The sequence below is a fragment of the Bos indicus genome, chromosome 16 (assembly GCF_029378745.1).
Source record: "Bos indicus isolate NIAB-ARS_2022 breed Sahiwal x Tharparkar chromosome 16, NIAB-ARS_B.indTharparkar_mat_pri_1.0, whole genome shotgun sequence".
NCBI classification, from domain to species: Eukaryota; Metazoa; Chordata; class Mammalia; order Artiodactyla; family Bovidae; genus Bos; species Bos indicus.
The window spans coordinates 41,981,221-42,003,531 of NC_091775.1; the positions used below are offsets into that span (position 1 = coordinate 41,981,221).

At 49.5% G+C, this 22,311-nt stretch overlaps 1 protein-coding gene across 1 annotated transcript in view; it reads left to right on the top strand.

Moving 5' to 3' along the window:
* The window catches only part of DHRS3 (dehydrogenase/reductase 3), a 49,566-nt gene extending 29,327 nt beyond the window's left edge, over positions 1-20,239 (top strand). The window contains exons 2-6 of the mRNA XM_019976427.2: positions 8,400-8,543; positions 9,177-9,296; positions 9,645-9,883; positions 15,575-15,700; positions 19,722-20,239. Of these exons, the coding sequence (XP_019831986.1) occupies positions 8,400-8,543; positions 9,177-9,296; positions 9,645-9,883; positions 15,575-15,700; positions 19,722-19,806 (714 nt within the window). The 3' untranslated portion in view covers positions 19,807-20,239. The remainder of the gene's footprint in view (positions 1-8,399; positions 8,544-9,176; positions 9,297-9,644; positions 9,884-15,574; positions 15,701-19,721) is intronic.
* Positions 20,240-22,311: the final 2,072 nt, after the last annotated feature.

Sequence of the window (22,311 nt, forward strand, 5' to 3'; positions counted from 1 at the left end):
TAATAGTAATAAGAAAGGAGAAGGGGGCACAGAGGATGAGATGGTTAGATAGCATCACTGACTCATTGGATAGGAATCTGAGCAAACTAGAGAAGATCGTGGAGGACAGGGGAGCCTGGCCTGCTGCAGTCCACGGCATCGAAAAGAGTCGGACAGAATTTAGTGGCTGAACAATAACAATGACAAAAATAATAGCCAGCATTTATCAAGTCCTTCCATCATCTTCCCAGCCACCTTTCCAAGTGGATGCTTTACTACTTTAATTTATAGAGAAGTTAAGTGGGTTTTCCAGGTTTGTGTAGGTGGTAGATCAGACAATTGAACCCAGCCTTTCTTGCTCCTGAGCCCATGTTCTAGGCTCCTCTACCCAAGAAAGAGGTCTCAGGACTTCCTTGGTGGTCCAGTGGTTAGGACTTCCACTTCCATGGCAGGGGGCACAGGTTCGATCCCTGGTTGGGAACTAAGATCTTGCATGCCATGTGGCCAAAAAATAAATGAGATAAAAATTTTAAATTAAAAACAAAAAAACACCAGAGAGGTCCGTTTTTGAAAATAGAGAGGGATGTGAAACAGCAGAAAACTCAGAATGTAACTTGCTCTATATACGTACCTACTGGGAGTGTGTGTCAGTGTTTCAAATACTACCTGCCAGCCCGTAGGCACGTCCACTCAGCCCCTCCTTGCTGGCGCCCTGCTCTGCATCACACACTCGGTTTTGCTGCTCGCTTCTTCTCACTTGGCCACAGGGTGGATTTTTGTTCACATCTTCCTGCTGGAAGTGCTGAGTTTGGAGGAGAGCTATGTACTCTTCACATTGTGACCTTCCCACCCCTACCCACCCTGCCACGCTTTGGGGTCTCCGATGGGTCTTTTCTTTCCTTCTGAGAAGCCAGCTCAGCACTACTTTGCTCCAAAACCCGGGGCCCATGGGACACAAGCAGGTCTGCCAAAGATCTGCCCAGGGACTTGGATCTGCCAATTATAAACAGATGCTCCTCCTGGGAGCCACACGGAGACCACCCAGCTCACGTCTCTGGTGGGACCATGCGCCCCAGCTGAACTCCAGCTATGAACGCCAAGGCCAGGCATTCCTGTGAGCCCTGGGTGGAGGAGAGGCACTCACTGTTCTCTGGTCAGCAGATTTTTCTCAAGCCCTCCTGGGGCCAGTGTCACGTGATAGCACTTGGTTTTTACTCTGTACCTGGCCCATGCTGGATGCTGATTAAGGACTCCCCGGAGGACTTCTCAAGCTCATAGGGGAGGCAGGGTGTTCACAAATAGGCCCAGCGCACTCTCATCTGTGTGCTTTGGTGGTGTTCAGTTGCTAAGTTTTGTCTGACTTTCTGCAGCCCCATGGACTGCGGCATGCCAGGCCTCCCCGTCCTTCACTATCTCCTGGATTTGTTTTTCAAATTCATGTCCATTGAGTCAGTGATTCTGTCTAACCATCTCATCCTCTGTTGCCCTCTTCTCCTCCTGCCCTTAATCTTTCCCAACATCAGAGTCTTTTCCAATGAACTGGCTCTTCGCATCAGGTGGCCAAAATATTAGAGCTTTAGCATCAGGCCTTCTAATGAATATTCAAGGTTGATTTCCTTTAAGATTGACTGGTTTGATCTCCTTACTTTCCAAGCAACTCTCAAAAGTCTTTTCCAACACCACAGTTTGAAAACATCAGGAACATGAGTTCTGAGTCACCTATGCCGCTGTTTATAAGTAGTATAACCTTGGGCAAGTAATTTTACCTGTCTTCACTTCACCTGTAGAAGGGGGAGAGAAATCCTACCTACAGGTGGGACTATGGGAATGAAAGGAGGAAACATTTGGATGTACTCAGCACAGTATCTCGCTCATGAAAAATGCTCAGCAGATGTTAGCCAGTGTATAGTGGTGTTGTTATTGTTGTAGGGATGACAGAAAGAGAGCCAGGGAACTTCAGATTTGAGGGGCCATTCAAGCAGGGTTCTGCAGGATGAATAGGATTTCACAAGTAGCCTTGGCATTTAAAACAGTCTGTGCTGAGCACCAGGTAGGGTCTCAGGGAACCCAGGATAGGTGAGATTTAGTTCCTGCCCTCCAAGAGATCATACGCAGATGTGAAATGGAGAGACAGCACACAGTGCAGAATGAGTGAGTGTGAGGTGTTCACTGTAGCCTCGTGTATTCACTCAGCAGTGGGGAGAAGAGACATGCAAATAGTCACCTCACACTGGATGGGAGCCCAGAAGAGGTTGGACGAGCTGTGCTGCGTCACTTGTGTGAAATGGCCTGTTTTGGAAATGATGTATGGGGAAGCTGTTATTCTGTCCTCCTTTTTTGAAGATCATAAATGATGATATTTGTCTTTTAGAAGCATTAGATAGACAAGCACAAAGAAGAAAACCGAAGGTCCTACCCAAGACCACCCCTGTTCCTACGTAGCCTGGTGATGTCCATCAACTTGTTATGTTTTTAGAGATGAGATTATCCTATACGGGTGGTAATTCTGCAGCCTTTAATCCTGAGCATTTTTCCATGATGTGAACTCTCTTCATTCTATTGGCTGCAGAAGACAGTGTATCAAGAGGCAGTGCTGTGACTTTCTCAGCTCTTCTCCATGGGAAATAGAGAATGGGCTGAACACTTGGTGGCTGCCAGTTTCTGCATGCTTAATCCCCATGAGACCACATGAAGTGAAGAAATAGCTTTTCTCCTACTGGGACAGGGAATGGTGGTGAAAAACCTCAGCTCAAATCCCAGCTCTGTCCTGTTGGTTGCTGTGTGACCTCAGATCACTTGCTTAGCCTCTCTGAGTTGCAGTTGCCTTAGATAACAACGGGCATAATACAGCAACCTCAGAAATGACCCAATTTAAATCACGTTCCCTCTTTCATTTTTTTAAATGTAAATATGTAGTCATCTTTATTATAATTCATGAATACATTAGAAACTGACATGGGTCTCTTGGGTTTTTTTTTTTTTTTGGTTGTACTGGGTCTTTGTTGCTGCAAGGGCTTTTCTCTATTGAGGTGAGCGGGGGCTACACTCTAGTTGCAATGCTCTGGCTTCTCGTTGTAGTGGCTTCTCTTATTGCAGAACACCAGCTCTAGGCCACGTGGGTCAGTAGTTTTGACACAGACTTAGTTGCCCTGTGGCATGTGGAGTCTTCCCAGACCAGGGTTTGAACCCATCGTCCCCTCTATTCTTAACCACTGCCCCACCAGGGAAGTCCTGAATCTATTTATTAAAACATCTAGATTTTCATGGGCATCTGCTTTCCACTTGTTATAAAGTTTACTTGAGAATGGTAAAAAAAAAAAAAGCCAATATCTTAGCATCAAGGTCTCAGCTTATTCTTTTTCCCACTCATGGCACTTTGTGTCCAGCTGCTTTCTCATTTCCCAGCTGTCTCCTTGAGACAGGGACCATGTCTGATTTGCTCTGTTAGCCCCCTTGCAGGCGCAGCGCCCAGCCCTCAGCAGGCTCTCCGTGCAGTCCTGGTGAGCAGACTCATGGGGTGCGGACGTCAGGGGAGACGAATCTGAGGGCTTGGTGGGAAGAAACACTGGTATGAGGACACATGGGATTTGGGAGCAGAATCTTCAAAGCTCAGAAACCTCCCCCCACCCCATGCCTTGGGTTTCAGGGGTGCATCTGCAGAGGACAAAGGCTCTGGATTCAAATCCTGCCCCCACCACTCACTGGGTATGACTTGGGACAAGCTAACTTAACACCTTTGAGCCAGTATTCTCGGCCATAAAAAATGGATCATGGTAGCCATCAGCTTTGGGGGCTGCTGGGGGGTTTCAGCCTCACTGTAAGGGCAGAGCTGAGGGAGAGAAGGGCAGGACCCTGAGGCCTGGAAGGCCAGGGGTCTTCACCTGCTTCCCTCCTCCTCTCTCGGACAGAAGCTAGCCTTTTGCCCCAAGGGGAGGGGAGGCCAGAAGGTGTCGAGCCTCTCTGAGCTCTTATTTTGTAAACCCGGCTTAGGAGTAAATCCTGGGCCGCTGACCCTCCCCAGCTGCTCTCTGTCCTGGAAGTTAATTCAGAGGAGGCCATGTTGGGTTCCCAGGGCTCATAAATCTGCCCCTCCCCCGGGCAGCTTACCCCACGCTCCTCTCAGACCTCCTACCTACCCAGGCCTCAGTCTCATTCGGGCACCTGGTGTGACCCCTGTCCTGTTAGGTGTCTGGGGTCACCCCTGATGACTCTGGTGAGGAGCTGCCTGGGCCAACCACCGAACTGTACCTGCCAGGTTCCTGGTCAGTGACTCTGGGGTCCCAGAGGGGTCTCTGCAGGGGGCTGGAGGAGGAGGAGGGACAGCAGCTGCGGTGCGCCCACCGGGCAGCACCTGCCCAGGAGGAACCCCCATCCTTCCCACTCGCAGTGGCTCAGTTACTTGAAGTCTCCATCAGGATGACCAGCCCTGCTCCCCGTCACCATGGAGACGCGCCTGGGTCCTAAGATGGGAACATGCCCAGCCTGATGGCCTGATGGTCAGCCCATCAAACCTTAACCAATCATTCAGCTTGGAGGGTCCCTGTCCCCTTTCCTCTCTTTCTGCCCTGGGCCTTCTGCAGCCCCGGCCTCACCTGTGGGGATGGGATTTCCTGCCCTATACTATCCCCACCACAGCAACTTGCCCTGGGCAGAATTGCTGTCAAAGAAGGTCGGGACCAATGATTTTAGGCCAAGAGGGCCCTAAGGTGGGTGGGAGAGAAGGGTCTCTAGGCTTGAAGTCTGGTTGCACCCATTCCTGTCCACAGGCTTCCTTTGTAAGCAAGTCAGCAGCTCAGGTGCCCCCACTGCCATCTGGACTTCTTTTAATTTGTTCATAAACAAAAAACAATATGTATTAAAAAAAAAGTCCCTGGCTTTTCAGGAACTCTGAGCATCCACCATGGGCCCAAGGAAGCACCTAGCAGTGCAGAGGCTGCACACACAACCCATGCAGAGAGAGACACATTCAATTAGATGTGCACAGGGACGCGTAGCAAGGGGCAACACACTGGCCTGGGCCTCACCTCGCAGCTCAGTCCAGGGTGGTTCTGAGTGGAACCCCAGGTCTCGCTGACTCTTGGTCTAAGTAGCCTGTGGGTAGAAGCTTCTGGGACCCTAAACAGCTCAGTCAAGGGAGCTGGGCTCATCTCAGCCTCAGAGAGGCTACTTAACCACCTTGCAACCCTTCCTACCTGCAGCCCTGAACTTTCATTCATTCGCTCAACAAATAGCACTTGCGTTGCCGAACACTGAGATATGAAATGAACAAGGCAGAATCAAGGCCCTCAGGGAGCTCCTGGCTCAGAGGGATGGGGTGAGGAGGACAGAAAGTAAACCCCTCCCAGCTCTCTGTCAGAGATGGGGGCTCTGAACATGAGGAGGCCAGTCTCCCAATCCAACAGGGGCATCCTCAGCAGACCCCTGAAAAGAAATGGCCAAACCTCAGCATCCCACCTGGGTGTGTCCCCCACGCACGGAAGACAGTGGGGCACAGCCTTTGCTTCACCTCCTTCGGTCCAGTCCCTGTTTTCCTCTCCAGGGTGTCCTTCCAGCCATGCAGACAGTGCTGCCTCCCTGGTTCTCTCTCTGCTGGTTTCCTTGTGCTCCCAGCTGTCTGGACCCCTGCACCTTCTAACCTGTACGCATCCCTGCTTTGAGCTTCCTTGCCCTGCCAACTAGTCCAGAAGTTCTCAGAGTCCCAGAAGTACCGCTCTTGTCCTCAGCCAGACACTAGGGAACTGTGCAAGCCCCCGGGTCCTGTTCCCCAGACAAGCTGGAGGTAGGAGGGCGTTAGGCAGGGACCAGGGCAGAAGAAAGGAGGCCAAGGGTTTCTTCCACCTGGATCTGACGTGCTCAGAAATTAGATGTATGGATGGAGTGGGGTGGCATGGGGTGAGTAGAAAGAAGAAAGGATGGGTGGGTGGATGAGTGGGTGGATGAATGTGAAGGTCGGATGGACAGACGGATGGGGTGACAAGGGAGGGTGGGAAGAAGCTAGGGTGACAGTGACTACAAGACGGCGGTGAGGTCTGACGTGATGGAAGATGACGGAACACGCTGAACAGTTGATCTCTTTCTTCTTCACAAAGGAAATCTCTCCAGCCTTTCCTGGAGGAGCATATTTGAAGTCTGTTTTTAGTTCAACAGACAAGAAAATGTCCCTTGGAGCCTGTCTAATTGCAGTCCATTTGCTCTTGGAGGACTTTTGTCATCGTGGAGGGTGGCTGATGGAATTCTTCCTCTTAAAGCCCTTCCTGTATTTCAAGACTTCAATTAAAATAAATAAAGTGGTTGGACAAGGTGGGGTTTTCAAACTGGGCTTTCCCAGAGATGTTGCAGGAGTAGAAAGAACACTCTTATTCTCCTTCAAGAAATATTTCGAAAGTTTTAAAAACTCTAATAAAGGGGACTTCCCTGGTGGTCCAGTGGCTAAGACTCCATGCTTCCAATGCCTGGGGCCTGTGTTCGATCCCTGAGTAGGGAACTAGACCCCACACACTGCAACTAAAGTTCTCAAATGCCACGACTAAGACCCAGCACAGCCAAATAAATAAATAAATATATATTTTTTAAAAAGTCGAATCCATGGGAGCCATCAACACATCTGTGTGTCCCACCACTTGCAGCCATTTTGCACCCTGTGTGGTATTGTGAATGTTCTGATATTTCAAGGTAAACAGTTGATAAACCGTTATCACCAACGACTACTTGTCTGTGTGACTTTCCTCCGTACCGAGTTGCAGAGCAAATAGATTCTGGTCTGGTGTGCCTCAGGTTACATCCATCACCCACTTGAAAACGTTCACCTTTCCAGCTCAGCCTTTTTGCTCTCATGTGTGGCTTTTCAAGTAAGAAAACATGGAGTTGGACATGTAATTTATTCCTTTTACTGGTTTCACACATGGGGTTTCCGTGTTGGGCTCTATTTTTAAAGGAGGAATTTCATTGATAATTTGAAAGAGAAGAAACAAAAATAGAAACCCATTAGATTAATCCCCAAGGAGCCTTTTATCTCTTCTTTTCTCTGATTCTCTCCAGCCCCCAGCCTTTCTGCCTTTGTGCTGATTACACTGGATCTTGAGATTATTAGCTCCCTGTCACCCAGCCCTGTTTTACCAACAGGGGCCCCTCTGGACTCAACAATGTGTCATGGAAAGGAGTGTCATTCTCCTGTAGGTCAAGGTTGAGAATTAGCCCACCCTCTCTTCTGAGCCTTTTATGGCCAGCCATTCATAAATTTGTCCAATTCCCTTTAAGAATTCATGTCTTGGTCCTGCCAGGGTCATCTCCTGGCATAATGAGTCCCACGTTTATTACCTGTGGGGTGAGGTCGTGTTTCTTTCTTGGCTGCCTGTCTTCCCTGCCCTCCTTCCATCTGGGACCACAGCTGGGTAGAAGGGAAGGCCTTGCTTAGTCTCCTGGTACCTTACGGCCAGAACCTTGCAGTCCATTCACCCACAAGGCTCTAGACCTCAGGTGAGAAGACCAGCTTGCTCCTAGCCGAAAGCGTTCTGGAACAGTGTACAGGAAGAACTCTGCTGCTACATTTAACTGGATAGGATTAGTGGAATGGGGCCGGCAGGAGATGTCCTCCTAGAAGGAATACATAAGAAAGAAAGTCCCTTGTGAAGGACTTCCCTGATGGTCTAGTGGTTAAGAATCTGCCTGCCAATGCAAGGGACACGGGTTCCATCCCTGGTCTGGGAAGATCCCACATGCTGTAGAGCAACTAAGCCTGTGAAAAGTGAAAGTGTTGTTGTTCAGTCGTGTCTAATTTGTTGTGACCCTATGGACTATAGCCTGCCAGGCTCCTCTGTGGGATTTTGCAGGCGAGAACACTGGAGTGGGTTTGCCATTCCATTCTCTTCTCCAGGGGATCTCCCTGACCCAGGGATCAAACTCCAGTCTCCCACACTGCAGACAGATTCTTACCATCTGAGCCACCATGGAAGCCCCATGTAAACCTGTGGGCCACAACTATTGAGCCTGTGCCTGAGAGCCCAGAAGCCACAACTACTGAAGCCCATGTACTGCAACTGCAGAAGCCCAAGAACCCTAGAGCCCATGCTCTGGAACAAGAGAAGCCACTGCAGTGAGAAGCCCCGCACTGCAATGAGGAGGGGCCTGAGCTCACCACAACTAGACAAAGCCTGCATGCAGCAATGAAGACCCAGCACAGTCAAAAGTGCAATCAATTTTTAAAAGGGAAGACTTGCGAACCATGCATCCATCGGTGGGGCATCAGTGGGCTCAGAAACTCTTGGTTCCCTTCAGAGTAGGCGATCTGCCTTTAATAAGTCATATTGTGACTTTGCACGCTCTTTTCAAATGGAATCATGGCAGTCATGGGGTAAATTACCTACTGAATTTCTGATGGCTTCCTTAGCAACCACCTGTTCAGACCACTGTCTTCCTTCCAGATCGTTCTGTGGGGCCGGACTGAAAAATGCCTGAAGGAGACGACGGAGGAGATTCGGCAGATGGGCACTGAGTGCCACTACTTCATCTGTGATGTGGGCAACCGGGAGGAGGTGTACCAGACAGCTAAAGCTGTGCGGGAGAAGGTGAGCGGCCTGGGAGGCACTGGCCTCAGCTCTGTCAGAATCCTAGCCAAAGGGGACAGTCTCACGGGGCTTGGAGAGAGCTTGCTTATGGTGGAATGGCTGTTTGCAGGGCATCTCGGAGGACTCTCCTGTGAAGCTGGTCCTGTGTGTGTGTGTGTTGCAGAGAGCAGGGACTAGGGACATAGACTGACTGAATCACCTGTTGTCCCCTTTGGAAGTTTAAGCCTGTGAGTGTCTGTCCTAAACCCTGGGTAGTGGGGTGGGGGTGGGGTGCAAATGTCTCGTGGTCGTCTGGGAAAATACCCCTGACTCCAGACATCTAGTTAGACTGAGTGTATTAGTGAGGTCCAAGAGAGCAGAAACCACCCTGTTAGATATCTGGCACACGGCAAGTGTTAACTATGTCACAATAACCTCATTTATTATAGGTGTGCTCTGTGACAGGTATATTAGGTGCCATAAATTATTTCTGATCCCCAGAGCAACCCTGGTATGGTTATTAGCCCCATCTTACAAATCAAGACTAATGCTCAGAGAGGCGATGTGGCTGCCCAGGGCCAGGTCCCTCCTCTCCAGGGATAGGCCACTGGGGCTGGCTGCCCTAATGGCCCGGTGGCCCCTTCTTGCCCACAGGTGGGTGACATCACCATCCTGGTGAACAACGCCGCCGTGGTCCACGGGAAGAGCCTGATGGACAGTGACGATGATGCCCTTCTCAAGTCCCAGCACATCAACACCCTGGGCCAGTTCTGGGTAAGGTTTTCCTGAGCCAGAGCCAGCGCTGGGCATGTCAATGACATGGTCTTCCCTTCCAGGGAGCCTGGGGCTATAGGGGAGTGGGGAGAGGCTCACCAGGGCTTGGGCTTGGGTCTAGAGGGTGGCTGGACAAGAAGAATGACAGGCTCTCCAGGAGTCATCTGGACTTTCTGAAATGTGGGGGTTGGTGCCCTCAGCCTCCACCCCATCACCTCCCCATCGCAGGAAAACCCAGTGGCTGGAGGGGTGCCCGTGTCAAGGGTAGTCTGTTCTCCCCAAGAGGGTAAGTCGAGGGGCTGTTGGAAGCTGTGTCTGCCGCACACTAACCTCCCCATCCACCCTCAGACCACCAAGGCCTTCTTGCCGCGGATGCTGGAGCTACAGAACGGCCACATCGTGTGTCTGAACTCCGTGTTGGCACTCTCCGCCATCCCTGGCGCCATCGACTACTGCACGTCCAAAGCCTCAGCCTTCGCCTTCATGGAGAGCCTGACCCTGGGGCTGCTGGACTGTCCGGGCGTCAGCGCCACCACCGTGCTGCCCTTCCACACAAGCACCGAGATGTTCCAGGGCATGAGGGTCAGGTCAGTGGCAGGGGACCCTGTCTCCGAGCCAAGTCCCTCTAGTCAATTGGACAAGGGGACTCATTATACCCAGAGAGACAAAATTTTAAAATAACCCAGAAGTGCTTTTTCCCTGGCTTTTTGGTCTCATATCTGAGTCTCCATCTGCAAGGCAGTGGGGTTCTATAGTGGTTTAGGGTCCTGCTTCTCAGGTCAGGGGCTTCACAGAGTACCCATGCTAAACGCATGCAATGGAATACTCACCCAACTATAAAAAGGGTGTAAAGTATTAATTACGCAAATGATATGGATGAATCTCCAAAGCATTATGTTGAATGAAAGAAATCAGAGACACAAGAGTGCATTTTGCATGGTTCAATTTTTCTGAAGTCCTAGAGAAGGCAAAGCTGGGTGGAGGTGATGGAGATCAGAACAGTGCAGTCCTAGAGGAGTGGGGACACAGCCTGGCAGGGAGCACCAGGGAACCTTCTAGGCTTTTAACAATGTTCTCTCTTCTTGGTCTGAGTAGGGATTACACAGGTAAAAACTGATCATGCTGGACACTTAAGATTTATGCCTTTTATTGTATATAAGTTATAGCTTAAAGAAATACCGAAGCCCAACCACCCCTCCTCCAGACCAATTAAATCAACAGGAAACGGGTACCACTGGTTTAGAGCTTACTTTGGAGCCAGACCCCCAGGATGTGTGTGACTCTCCAGCCTCTGTTGTTAATCTGCAGAATGGGATGATAGGAGTAGGAGTCTGTGATAAAAATAAAATGGGATCTAGCACAGAATACCCTATGTGCTACATTGTAAGTGCCCAGTAAATGGTGCTACACTGATGTGCACTTATGAAGGGACACAAGGTTGTAGGGAAATGAAAATGGGGAATCACCCAAAAACTATTTTCCTTGTTTTTTTGCAAAGCAACATATAATGATAGTTTTGCCTTCTAAATTACATGTATCACCCTCTTCCAAACATGAGGATAGCATGGAAGGGTCATTGTGAGGATTGCATGAGATCGTGGAAGGCATGGAGCACAGTGCATTCATGTGGTGTGGGAATCACTCAGAAGACCTCAGTGATTATCACTAGGGGTGGTTTTGCTAAGCAAGAATCAAAACACCTGGCTTTGCAGACTCAGAGACATGCAGAACAGACTTCTGATTGCCAGGGGAGAGGTGAGGGGAGGGAAGAAGTAGGAGTTTGGGATTAGCAGAAGCAAACTATTATATATAGAATGGATAAATAATGTACTGTGTAGCACGGGGAACTATGTTCAATATCCCGTAAAAAACATAATGGAAAAGAATATGAAACAGAATATATATATGTGTGTGTGTGTGTGTGTGTGTGTATAACTGAGTCACTTAGGGCTTCCCTGGTGGCTCAGACAGTAAAGAATCTGCTTGCAGTACAAGAGACCCAGATTTGACCCCTGAGTGGGGAAGAGCCCTTGGAAAAGGGAATGGCAACCCACTCCACTATTCAGAGAATTCCGTGAACAGAAGAGCCTGGCAGGCTTCAGTCCATGGGGTCGAAAAGAGTCAGACACGACTAAGTGAGTCGCTTAGCTGTATATAAGAAATTAACACAACATAGTAAAGCTGTATATAAGAAATTAACACAACATAGTAAATCAACTATAACAATAAAATTTAAAAAGAAAAACCTGATTTTGAATTTCACCTCAGCTCCTGTATGGTGGTGAAACCTTTAACCAGTTTTGTTACCAGTCTGAGCTTTACTTTGCTCATCTGTCAAACAGTGGAAATAATATTTACCTTGTCAGATTATTGGGAAAATTAGAAATAACATATGTAATGTATCTAGTGTAAAGCCTGGGGCATATGAGATGCTCAGTATTATTATTTTTTCTAACAATAAACATCGTCATAAGTGCATCTGCTATTAATCTTTCTAGCAGACTTTAGTTGTTATGTGCTGTGCTGTGCTTAGTTGCTCAGTTGTGTCCAACTCTTTGCCCGCCAGGCTCCTCTGTCCCTGGGGATTCTCCAGGCAAGAATACTGGAGTGGGTTGCCATGCCCTCCTCCAAGGGATCTTCCAAACCCAGGGAGCAAACCCAGGTCTCCTGCGTTGCAGGCAGATTCTTTACCGTCTGAGCCACCAGCAAAGCCCAAGAATACTGGAGTGGGTAAACTATCCCTTCTCCAGGGGATCATTCCTGACCCAGGAATCGAACAGGGGTCTCCTGCATTGCAGGCAGATTCTTTACCAGCTGAGCTACCAGGGAAGCCTAATTTCCAGCTGACTTATATGCAAATTATCATAGATTCTGAATTTAGAGGATGCTGGAATAATGACTATGAATGTTCCATATTGGTTTTTCCCTCCTACAGTGTCTTGGTTTAGTTTCTTCTCATCTGAGTATACAGGAAGTGCTCAATAAATATGTGAAAGTGAAAGTCGTTCAGTCATGTCCAACTGTTTGAGACCCCATGGATTATACACTCCATGGAATTCTCCAGGCCAGAATACTGGAGTGGGTAGCAGTTCCCTTCCCCAGGGGATCTTCCCAACCCATGGATCAAACCCAGGTCTTCCACACTGCATGTGGATTCTTTACCAGCTGAGCCACCAGAGAAACAATAAATGCATATTGGATGGAAATGCAGCAGCAACGATTCATGGTTCTAACTGGGCGCCTTGAGCACAGAAGTGAGCAGGACTTTCACAGACCTTGCATTCCTGTGCCTGTTTTGCCTTCTGGCAAGGTTTCCTCTCCATCACTTTAAGAAGGAAATCCAAGGCCTCTCTCAAGTCATTTTTCCACAGTGGTTCAGAGTGTGGGCTCAAACTGCAGAGACAGGTAATGCTAGTGGTAAAGAACCTGCCTGCCAATGCAGGAGATGTAAGGGATGTGGGTTCGATCCCTGGGTCAGGAAGATCCCCTGGAGGAGGGCATGGCAACCCACTCCAGTATTCTTGCCTGGGAAATCCCATGGACAGCGGAGCCTGGCAGGCATAGAGTCGGACATGACTGAAGCGATTTAGCATGCAACCCCAGCTTTGTGTGATCTCAGGCAGGTTACTTAGTTTTCCTGTGCCTTGGTTTCCTAGTCCATGAGAAGGGATTGATAGTGATACCCTGACTTCAAAGGCTAGATGAGCTCCCATGTGTGAATCAACTAGTTGGCTGGCAAGTAGGAAGCACTAGGTGGAGCTTCATTACCTGTGGACAGCAGGTGAGCTCTGAGGGCTTAGGCTGCTGCTGCTGCTGCTGCTGCTAAGTCACTTCAGTCGTGTCCAACCCTGTGCGACCCCATAGACAGCAGCCCACCAGGCTCCCCCGTCCCTGGGATTCTCCAGGCAAGAACACTGGAGTGGGTTGCCATTTCCTTCTCCAATGCATGAGAGTGAAAAGTGAAAGTGTAGTCACTCAGTCGTGTCCTTCTCTTCGCGACCCCATGGACTGTAACCTACTAGGCTCCTCCATCCATGGGATTTTCCAGGCAAGAGTACTGGAGTAGGTTGCCATTTCCTTCTCCAGAGGGCTTAGGAGAAGAGCAGTAAAAGTCTAATTTGTACCTAGTTTGTGTGGGTTAGTTGCTCAGTCATGTCTGACTCTTTGCAAACACTTGGACTGTAGACTGCCAGGCTTCTCTGTTCATGGAATTTTCCAGGCAAGGATACTGGAGTGGGTAGCCATTCCCTTCTCTAGGGGATCTCCCCGACCCAGGAATTGAACCTGGGTCTTCTGCATTGCAGGCAGATTCTTTACTGTCTGAGTCACAAGGGAAGCCCTGTTTCTTGAAAGGAAAAAAAAAAAGCATTGGCTTCCTCTCCAACCATGTTTAACAACTTCTCAGGGTGGAAGGTTGGAGACAGGTGCTTAGGACAGAACTGATGGATTTTCTGGCAAAAGCAGCCATAACAGGGACTTCCCTGGTGGTCCAGTGGCTAAGACTCTGTACTCCCAATGTAGGGGACCCAGGCTCAATCCCTGGTCAGGGAACTAGATCACACATGCTGCAACTAAAGATGGAAGATCCCACGTGGTCTCAGTCACAACCTGGCACAGCCCAATAAATAAATATTAAAAAAAAAAAAAAAAAAGAGTGACCATATAGGTGAGTGCTGCTGTTTGTAAATTGCTATTTACTTATTTTTTTCTATGTTTGAGCCACCAGACACTTTATAAATGCTGCTGCATGTGGCCCTCTGCAAGCTTGTGAGAGCTCTTAAGCCCATTTCCCAGATGGGGGAACTGAGACTGAGAAGGGAAGGTACTTGCCCAAGGCCACATGGATAGAAGTTGGCTTATCACCCTCAGTCCTCCTGGTGCTGGAGCAACACGTTCTGTGGAAGTGAGGTCAAAGCCAGTAGCACCAGCAGCCCTGCACCTATAGGCCCAGGAGAGATGGGACAAGCAGCAAGCAGGGCACTTGCCTGGGGCTTCTGGGGGCTTGGCTTGAATCTCCAGGCCCCAACCAGCTCCCCAGAGCCCCAGCTTTCTTCTCTGTCGGTTGGAGTGAATAACGCCTGTTGATCACTCAGCACAGGTCTGGCACTTAGGGAGCATCACTACTGTTAGGGGTCTCAGGTCCGATGCTTCTGAACAATCATAAGAAGCCCCTGATGCTTGCTTATTCAGCCATTCATTTATCAACCCCATGAGACCGATCTGTAGCTGTTTGAATGGATTAGTGAGTGTATCCATGAATCAAGAGCTGAAGGAGTCGACCAGCAAGTGCGGCAGAGCTCCTGTCTCTGCACAGGATGCACAGGACACACCCGGGGAATGTCATGTCATTCAATGTCCACCCACGCAGCAAGCATTTATTAAGCACCTACGATATCCTGATGCTGCACTCAGGGCAGATAGCGAGGAGCAAGACCCACCAGACCTCTGCCCTTGGGGACTTCAATGGTGGAGGAAGAGAGACAGGCCATTCTCGATGGGGTACATTCAGTCAGGGGGACGAGATCAGAGGCCACTCTGAGGGGCAAAAGGAGGGAGCCTTGCTGATGGGATGGCTGAGATGGGAAGGATCCTAAGAGAGAGGATTGGCCAGGATCGCTGGGCAGAGAAGGAGGAGAGGTGGGCCCAGAGAGGTAGGGCTGAAGACAGCTTTGGGGCCCTGGGAGGGCTCAAGCAGGGCAGTGACAGAGTGTGGGTGAGATTTTAGGGAGCTCTCTGCCATGCTCTGAGAATCAGTCCCAGGGTATAGGTGGGCAGGAGGAGACCAGCTGGGAGGAGAGAGGGGATTCGGAACTCCTGATGCATCCGGGGTGGCAGGGAAGCAGAGAGAGTATTTCAAACAGGTCTTGAGTCTCCCCCGACAGGAGAAGCCAAAGGGATGACCCTGACATGTTAGAGAAGGGGCTTCCCTGGTAGCTCAGCTAGTAAAGAATCTCCCTGCAATGCAGAAGACCCCGGTTCAATTCCTGGGTCGGGAATGATCCCCTAGAGAAGGGATAGGTTACCCACTTCAGTATTCTTGGGCTTCCCCGGTGGCTCAGACGACAAAGAATCTGCCTGCAGTGCGGGAGACCTGGGTTTGCTTCCCGGGTTGGGATGATCCCCTGAAGAGGGCATGGCAACCCACTCCAGTATTCTTGCCTGGAGAATCCCATGGACAGACATGTTAGAGACAGAAATGGAGACAAGGGGCAGGAAGGGGATTTAGCAGTAGCACTTGCTTTTCAGGAGAAACTCACACTGTCTCTTCCTGCATGCAGGTTCCCCAACCTCTTCCCCCCACTGAAGCCGGAGACGGTGGCCCGGAGAACAGTGGAAGCTGTGCAGCTTAACCAGGCCCTCCTCCTGTTGCCGTGGACAATGCATGCCCTCATTATCTTGAAAAGGTACAGGGCTGTGGGAGGAAGCTCAGAGTCAGGCTCCTGTGGGCCGTGTCCCCTCCTCCCAGGGGACCTTGGTGGTGAAGAGGCCTCAAACAAAAGAAAGAACCCACATGATCGATTAGTCATGTCTGCTGTGGGTGTGAAAATGAGAGTCGTGGCATATAGGTCATGGAGTTATTATCCTTAATATAGGCTTCCTAGGTGGTACTGGTGGTAAAGAACCCGCCCATCTAATGCAGGGGACGTAAGAGACATAGGTTTGATCCTTGGGTCAGGAAGATCTCCTGGAGAAGGGCACGGCAACCCACTCCAGTATTCTTGCCTGGATAATTCCATGGCGGGCTACAGTCCATGGAGCCACAAAGAGTTGGACTCGACTGAATGACTGAATACTTACTACAGATTAGGGTAGTCAACCTTGTTGCTCTCAAGAACCCTTTACAATTTTAAAAGTTGTTGAAGAACCTAAAGTGCTTTTGTTTATGTGAGTTGTATCTGTTGTTTTAGGAATTAAAACTGAGGGGAAAAAGTATGGGATTTATACACGTATTCATTTATATATAGCAATAAAAAATCCATTTGGTGTTAACATAAACAATATTTTTGTGAAAAGTAAGCATATTTTCAAAAAAAAGAATAGAGTAAAAAGAATGGCATTGTTTTACATTTTTGCAAAGCTCTTTATTATCTGACTTAATTGAAGACAAATGGATACTTGTATCTGCTTCTGATTTTCATCTTTTGTGATGTCACATGTCATGTAGCCTCCAGAAAACTCCACTGTACACTCATGAGAGAATGAGCATTAAAAAAGTCGAATCCTCCCACAGTACTATAATAAAAATAGTTTGCACTTGCAGACAGACCTCTGAAGAGATCTCTGGTATGCCCAGGGGTTCCTGGGCGACACTTTGAGAACTGCCAGTCTAGAGACTAAATGTTGGCCCCAGCCTTCAGGGAGTTCACCCTAACAGGGAAGACAGGAATCTCCTTGCCTAAGGCTTGAGATTCATAGAAACATCACAGTGCTCACTAGGTGGGATTTACCAGGGAGACCACCTTGGGAGGTGGGCTTTACAGAGAACTTGCTCCTCCAGAATTTGCCCAGCATCACATTCTAGAACTTTCCAGACTCTGGGCAGAAAACTCTTCCTGTCCCAGTCCCACACTACACAGGCCATTCCACATGCCGCATTCAGCACAGTTTTCATGAGCCTCTCCTGCTGCAGAGAGAGCTTCCACCCTGGAGCCCCAAGTGACCATGGACTCTTGACACCTCTGGGTCCCCAGCCCCCCACTGACTGAACCCCTCTAACCTGAAAGACCTTTTCTTTCTTTTTTTTTTAACTTTTTATTTTATATTGGAGTATAGCCGATGAACAGGCTTCCCAGGTGGCTCTAGTGGTAAAGAAGCCATGTGCCAGTGCAGGAGATGTAAGAGATGCAGGTTCAATTCCTGGGTTGGGAAGATTCCCCTGGAGGGCTTGGCAACCCACTCTAGTATTCTTGCGTAAAAAATCCCGTGGACAGAAGAGCATGGTGTTCTATAGACCACAGTGTCGCAAAGAGTCAGACACAACTGAAGCAGCTTAGCACGCACGCACACGTAGCCTATGGACAATGTTGAGATGGTTCAGATGGACAGCAAAGGGACTCAGCCGTACACATACGTGCATCCAAACTCCCCTCCCATCAGGCTGCCTCATAACATTAAGCAGAGTTCCCTATGCTGTACAATAAGACCTTGTTGGTTATCCATTTCAAGTATAGCAGTGTGTACATGTCCATCCCAAATTTCCTAAATATCCCTTTGTTCTGGAAGTCTGTATCTGTTTTGTAAGTAAGTTCATTTATATCATTTCCTGAAAGGCGTTTTTGGGAAGTGAAACACCCAAGTGCCTTTATCAGATGTCCAACCCCAGGAAACCAGGTCCCCCTCTGGCTACCGTGGACACAGTGGGCACCTGAGTAGCTGCTGTAACTTCAGGACCAGGGGGATACATCAGTCCATCCCTTCTCCAAATTCAAAGCCCTTCCAGGACACAGAGTCGGGGGGCGGGGGGGCGGGGGTGCCGGGCAGGCAAGCCCCACCTCAGCCTCCCTCAGTCCATGCTGACTATTGCTCTGAGTTGCTCCTTGGCTGCTCCATGAGCCTTAGGAGTCCAGGGACTTGGATCCTCACCAAAGCCAAGCTGATTGTCCACCTCAGGGAGCTTCTTAGAAGCTTTTGGAGACATTCTAGAAAAAAGCTAATTTGTCTAGAACACCTCAGCACCATCCACAGTAAGCCCCCAGCCTACATTTCCTGTTCTGTCCCCCACTACTTTCCCACAAAAAGCAGAGGCCAGCCCTTCCCCATTCCCTGCACTTGCACACCTCTCTCACCTTCCCCAAGAGAAATCTTCACAGGTTCAACTCTATTGCCACCATCCCCAGGAAGCCTTCCCGATTGCTCCAGCTGGAATGAGGCTTTCCCATCTTGCAGCTAGGATGGGCTGGAGCCCTTCAAACTTGATTCAACAGATGAACTGAGGGCATCTCTAAGCTGGGTCCTCTGTGCCAGGTGCCAGGATCAGAGATGAAATATCTACCACAGAGACACCCAGGGGCCCAACGAGGAAATAGCAAGTACAACTCCAGGCCTTATTGGGGAAGCACAGGGCTATAGGGAGCCCCGGGGAAAGGCCTAAGGTGAGTCTGGGAAATTTCCCACAAAACAGGAAATTGTGTCATGCTGAAGGTCAAGGCCTGAAGGTATCGGTTGGCCAAAAATTTCGTTTGAGTTTTTCATATGGGGACCGAATGGACCTTTTTGGCCAACCCAATATATGCAGGTGTTTTATTATCTGGAGGGAAATAAAGGGTGAGAAGTAAAACCTGAGGTCCCATCTAAAGGAAGACACCATCCTGGAGTGGAGCAAACTTGGCTGAGAATCTTGAAATGGTAGATAGGACAGACTTTGGTAGCAAATGTATCAGGAACAGTGTGGCTGCTTAAGAAATAAGTTAACACATGGAGTGGGGGGAACAAGAAGGTGATCAGATCAGATCAGATCAGATCAGTCGCTCAGTCGTGTCCGACTCTTTGCGACCCCATGAATCGCAGCACGCCAGGCCTCCCTGTCCATCACCAACTCCCGGAGTCCACTGAGACTCACGTCCATCAAGTCAGTGATGCCATCTAGCCATCTCATCCTCTGTCGTCCCCTTCTACTCCTGCCCCCAATCCCTCCTAGCATCAGAGTCTTTTCCAATGAGTCAACTCTTCGCATGAGGTGGCCAAAGTACTGGAGTTTCAGCTTTAGCATCATTCCTTCCAAAGAAATCCCAGGGCTGATCTCCTTCAGAATGGACTGGTTGGATCTCCTTGCAGTCCAAGGGACTCTCAAGAGTCTTCTCCAACACCACAGTTCAAAAGCATCAATTCTTCGGCTCTCAGCCTTCTTCACAGTCCAACTCCCTAACTCTTCAGCCCCACACAGTAAATATTTGTTGAATAAGTGGCATTTGGAGTTCATAGATTTCTGAGATAATTATGGACCCTAAAATGCTCGGAATGTGGCTTTGAAAATTTGTTTATACCTACCCTTTGCCTTCTAAAAACTATTTATACTGGGCTTCCCTGGTGACTCAGATGGTAAAGAATCTCCCTGCAATGCAAAAGACCTGGATTCAATCCCTGAATCAGGAAGCTCCTCTGGAGGAGGGCATGGCAACCTACTCCAGTATTCTTGCCTAGAGAATCCCCACGGACAGAGGAGCCTGCTGGGCTACTGTCCACGGTGTCGCCAAGATTTGGACACAACTGAGCGACTAACACTTTCACTTTTATTTATCTACTTACTTGAAAGCCCTTCCTCCATGGAGGGGTGGGTGAGTTGGCTTGTTGGGGGAGCTACTGTGTGTTGGAGAGAAGAGGTTGGGAGAGCTTATGGGAACCACTACTCAACTACATATCTTGTTTGGCTACCAGTCCGCTGGTCCCCCATTGACTGTCTTCTTTTTTCCTTTCTCCCTCCCTCAGCATACTCCCACAGGCTGCCCTCGAGGAGATCCACAAATTCTCAGGAACCTACACCTGCATGAACACTTTCAAAGGGCGGACATAAAGACAGGACGGAGAAACAGGCTCAAAAGCCACGGAACCTGAGGGGGCACGGGCACCTGGGCACACGCCTACATGCCTGTCCCTCAGCACACTTCTGCTGGGTGAGCAGGACTGCTTCTATCCTGGGGAAGAATCCGGCTGCCCCCCTAGCCAGCCCCAGGACCTTTGCACAGGACTGATGGGCATAACTCTGACCCCCATGGGGAGGCAAGAAATCAGCCAGCAGCTGCCTTGACACTTTTGTACATTTCTGATTCTGTAGAGTTTATTGTTAAATCGCTTCTCAAGTCTAACCAGCCTTGGCAATGTGCATAGACTATTTCCGGGATGGTCTGTGCCCACATGCTCCTCCTTCGCCTCCAAAATTCACTCATCCTCAGCTTGTGCAAACTGGTTGAACGGCAGGAATATATAAAATAAAGAGAGAAAGCTTTTGCGAGTGTTTTTCTTGAAATCCTTGACCTCTGGTCCTTGGTGGGCAGTGGGGAGGGGACCAATCCCAACCATAACACCCCACCCTTTCAGAGAGAATTGGTCTGCTTAGGGTCCCCAGCTGCCATGGATGGAGTAGACAAGAAGGAGGCAGAGATCAGGAGAGAAATTAGAATCCAGGCCTGTGGGGGTAGGGAGTAACTGGTTTCTTGCCAGCTCTTTCAGGGCTCTCCCAACAGTCATGGGTTGGGGGGCACTTTGCCTTCCCACCTGCATCCGTGGAAGACCAGCAGGAATTAGTCTACGGAGGCATGCCCTCTGCCCTGCCGTGGCCCCACCAGCCTCCAGGCCACCAACTCAGGAGAGAAGAACCAGGTTTTATCAAGCCCCTTCTGTCTACCTAGCATGTGCTGAGAGGGGAATGTTGCTGAGAAGCCAAAACTCTGAAGATCACCAGCACAACAAGGCCAGTGCTAAGAGGGTGCTGTGGGCCCCCAGGTCTGCAATCTGATCGCAGGGGATAGAAGTGAAATAGCAAAGGAGAATGAGAAGTCTGGGATGGCAGAGGGGTTTGACGTGGATTCAGGCAATGGGGAAAATGACAGCCAAGGAGACATGGGGAGAGTTTCCTCCTGTGTGTGTTCTCTGTTACTGCCAGGGGACTGGCGGACAATGGAATCTCATCTAAGGCACCTCCATCTACACAGCTCTTGCAGGTGGTTGGCAGGGTCGGGGACAGAAGCAGGCAGTGGTTCCAGGAGATGACAGAGAAAATCACAGGCAAAAATTCAGTGGAGAAGCTTGCTGGAGCATCGCACAAAGCATGTACCTTCACACAACTCACATGCGAGGAAGAGCAGTCTTGCAGCTCAACAGTCATCAGTCTGGTCTGTGTGCAAAGATGCCAAGTCACGATCACATCCACTGTCTATTGAGCACCAACCAAATAGCGGCCAAGCTGCAAAGCTTAACATCTTAAGTGTTATTTATCCACTGTATCCAACAGTGGTCAAGACAAAAATCAGCTCTCAGGAACCCCTTTAAAGACTTTCAAGAGCCACAATATATATCAGACAAAATATGACCCCCAGAAGTCCATGGCTTCCAACAACAGAGCTTGTGTTACATTGCCTCTGTCCATAGATGGTGGATGCAGCTCTGCTCTGTGTCCTCTTCACTCTGGGGCCCCAGCTGAGAGAGAAGCCTCCTTCTGGGATGATGTCATCTTGGGGCAGAAGTAGACACACCTGGGAACCCATGCACTGGCTCTGAAATTTTCTGCCTGGAAACAATGCACACCACTTCTGCTCACATTTCTTTGGCCAGAGCAGGTCATATGGTCAAACACAGTGAGGATGCTGCTGGGTATACAATCCCCCTGGAGGAATGGTCAGTGATTTTGAACTATACTGCAATCTACCACACTGTGGAAGGAGCTGTCTGTAGGAACTTAAGGAAAAAAATGGAAATGTAGGCAAAGGATGGGCTTCCCAGCTGGCACTAGTGGTAAGGAAGCCGGCTGCCAATGCAAAAGACACAACCCCTAAAAGACATGAGTTCGATTCCTGGGCTGGGAATCCCCTGGAGGAGGGCATGGCAACCCATTCCAGTATTCTTGCCAAGAGAATCCCATGGACAGAGGAGCCTGGCGGGCTACAGTCCATGGAGTCTCAAAGAGTCGGTCACAACTAGAGTGATTTAGCACACACACACACTCAGGCAGAGGGTGGAGAGCCCTGGGACTGGGGTTCTCTAGGTGTTACACACCAGGTTCTGAGCAGAACCCCAAAGAAGCACTGACCTTTCAGGAGGGTGGTATTATAAAGACCACTTCAGTGGTGAGAAAACAGGCTCAGAGCAGGGAAATAGCATGCCCAAGTTTGTAGCGCTTGTGAACACCAGAGCCAGAATTTGAACCCAGGTCTACCTGACCCCCTGGCTTACCATAGCAAGTTGCGGGGGGGGCACCACTTTCATTTTGGTCCTTGAGGATCTGTGTCACTGAAGTGTGTTTTGGGGAGAAGCTGATGAAGGGGTCTGGCCTGCAGATGTCAGGCCTGGAAGGCCCATGCCT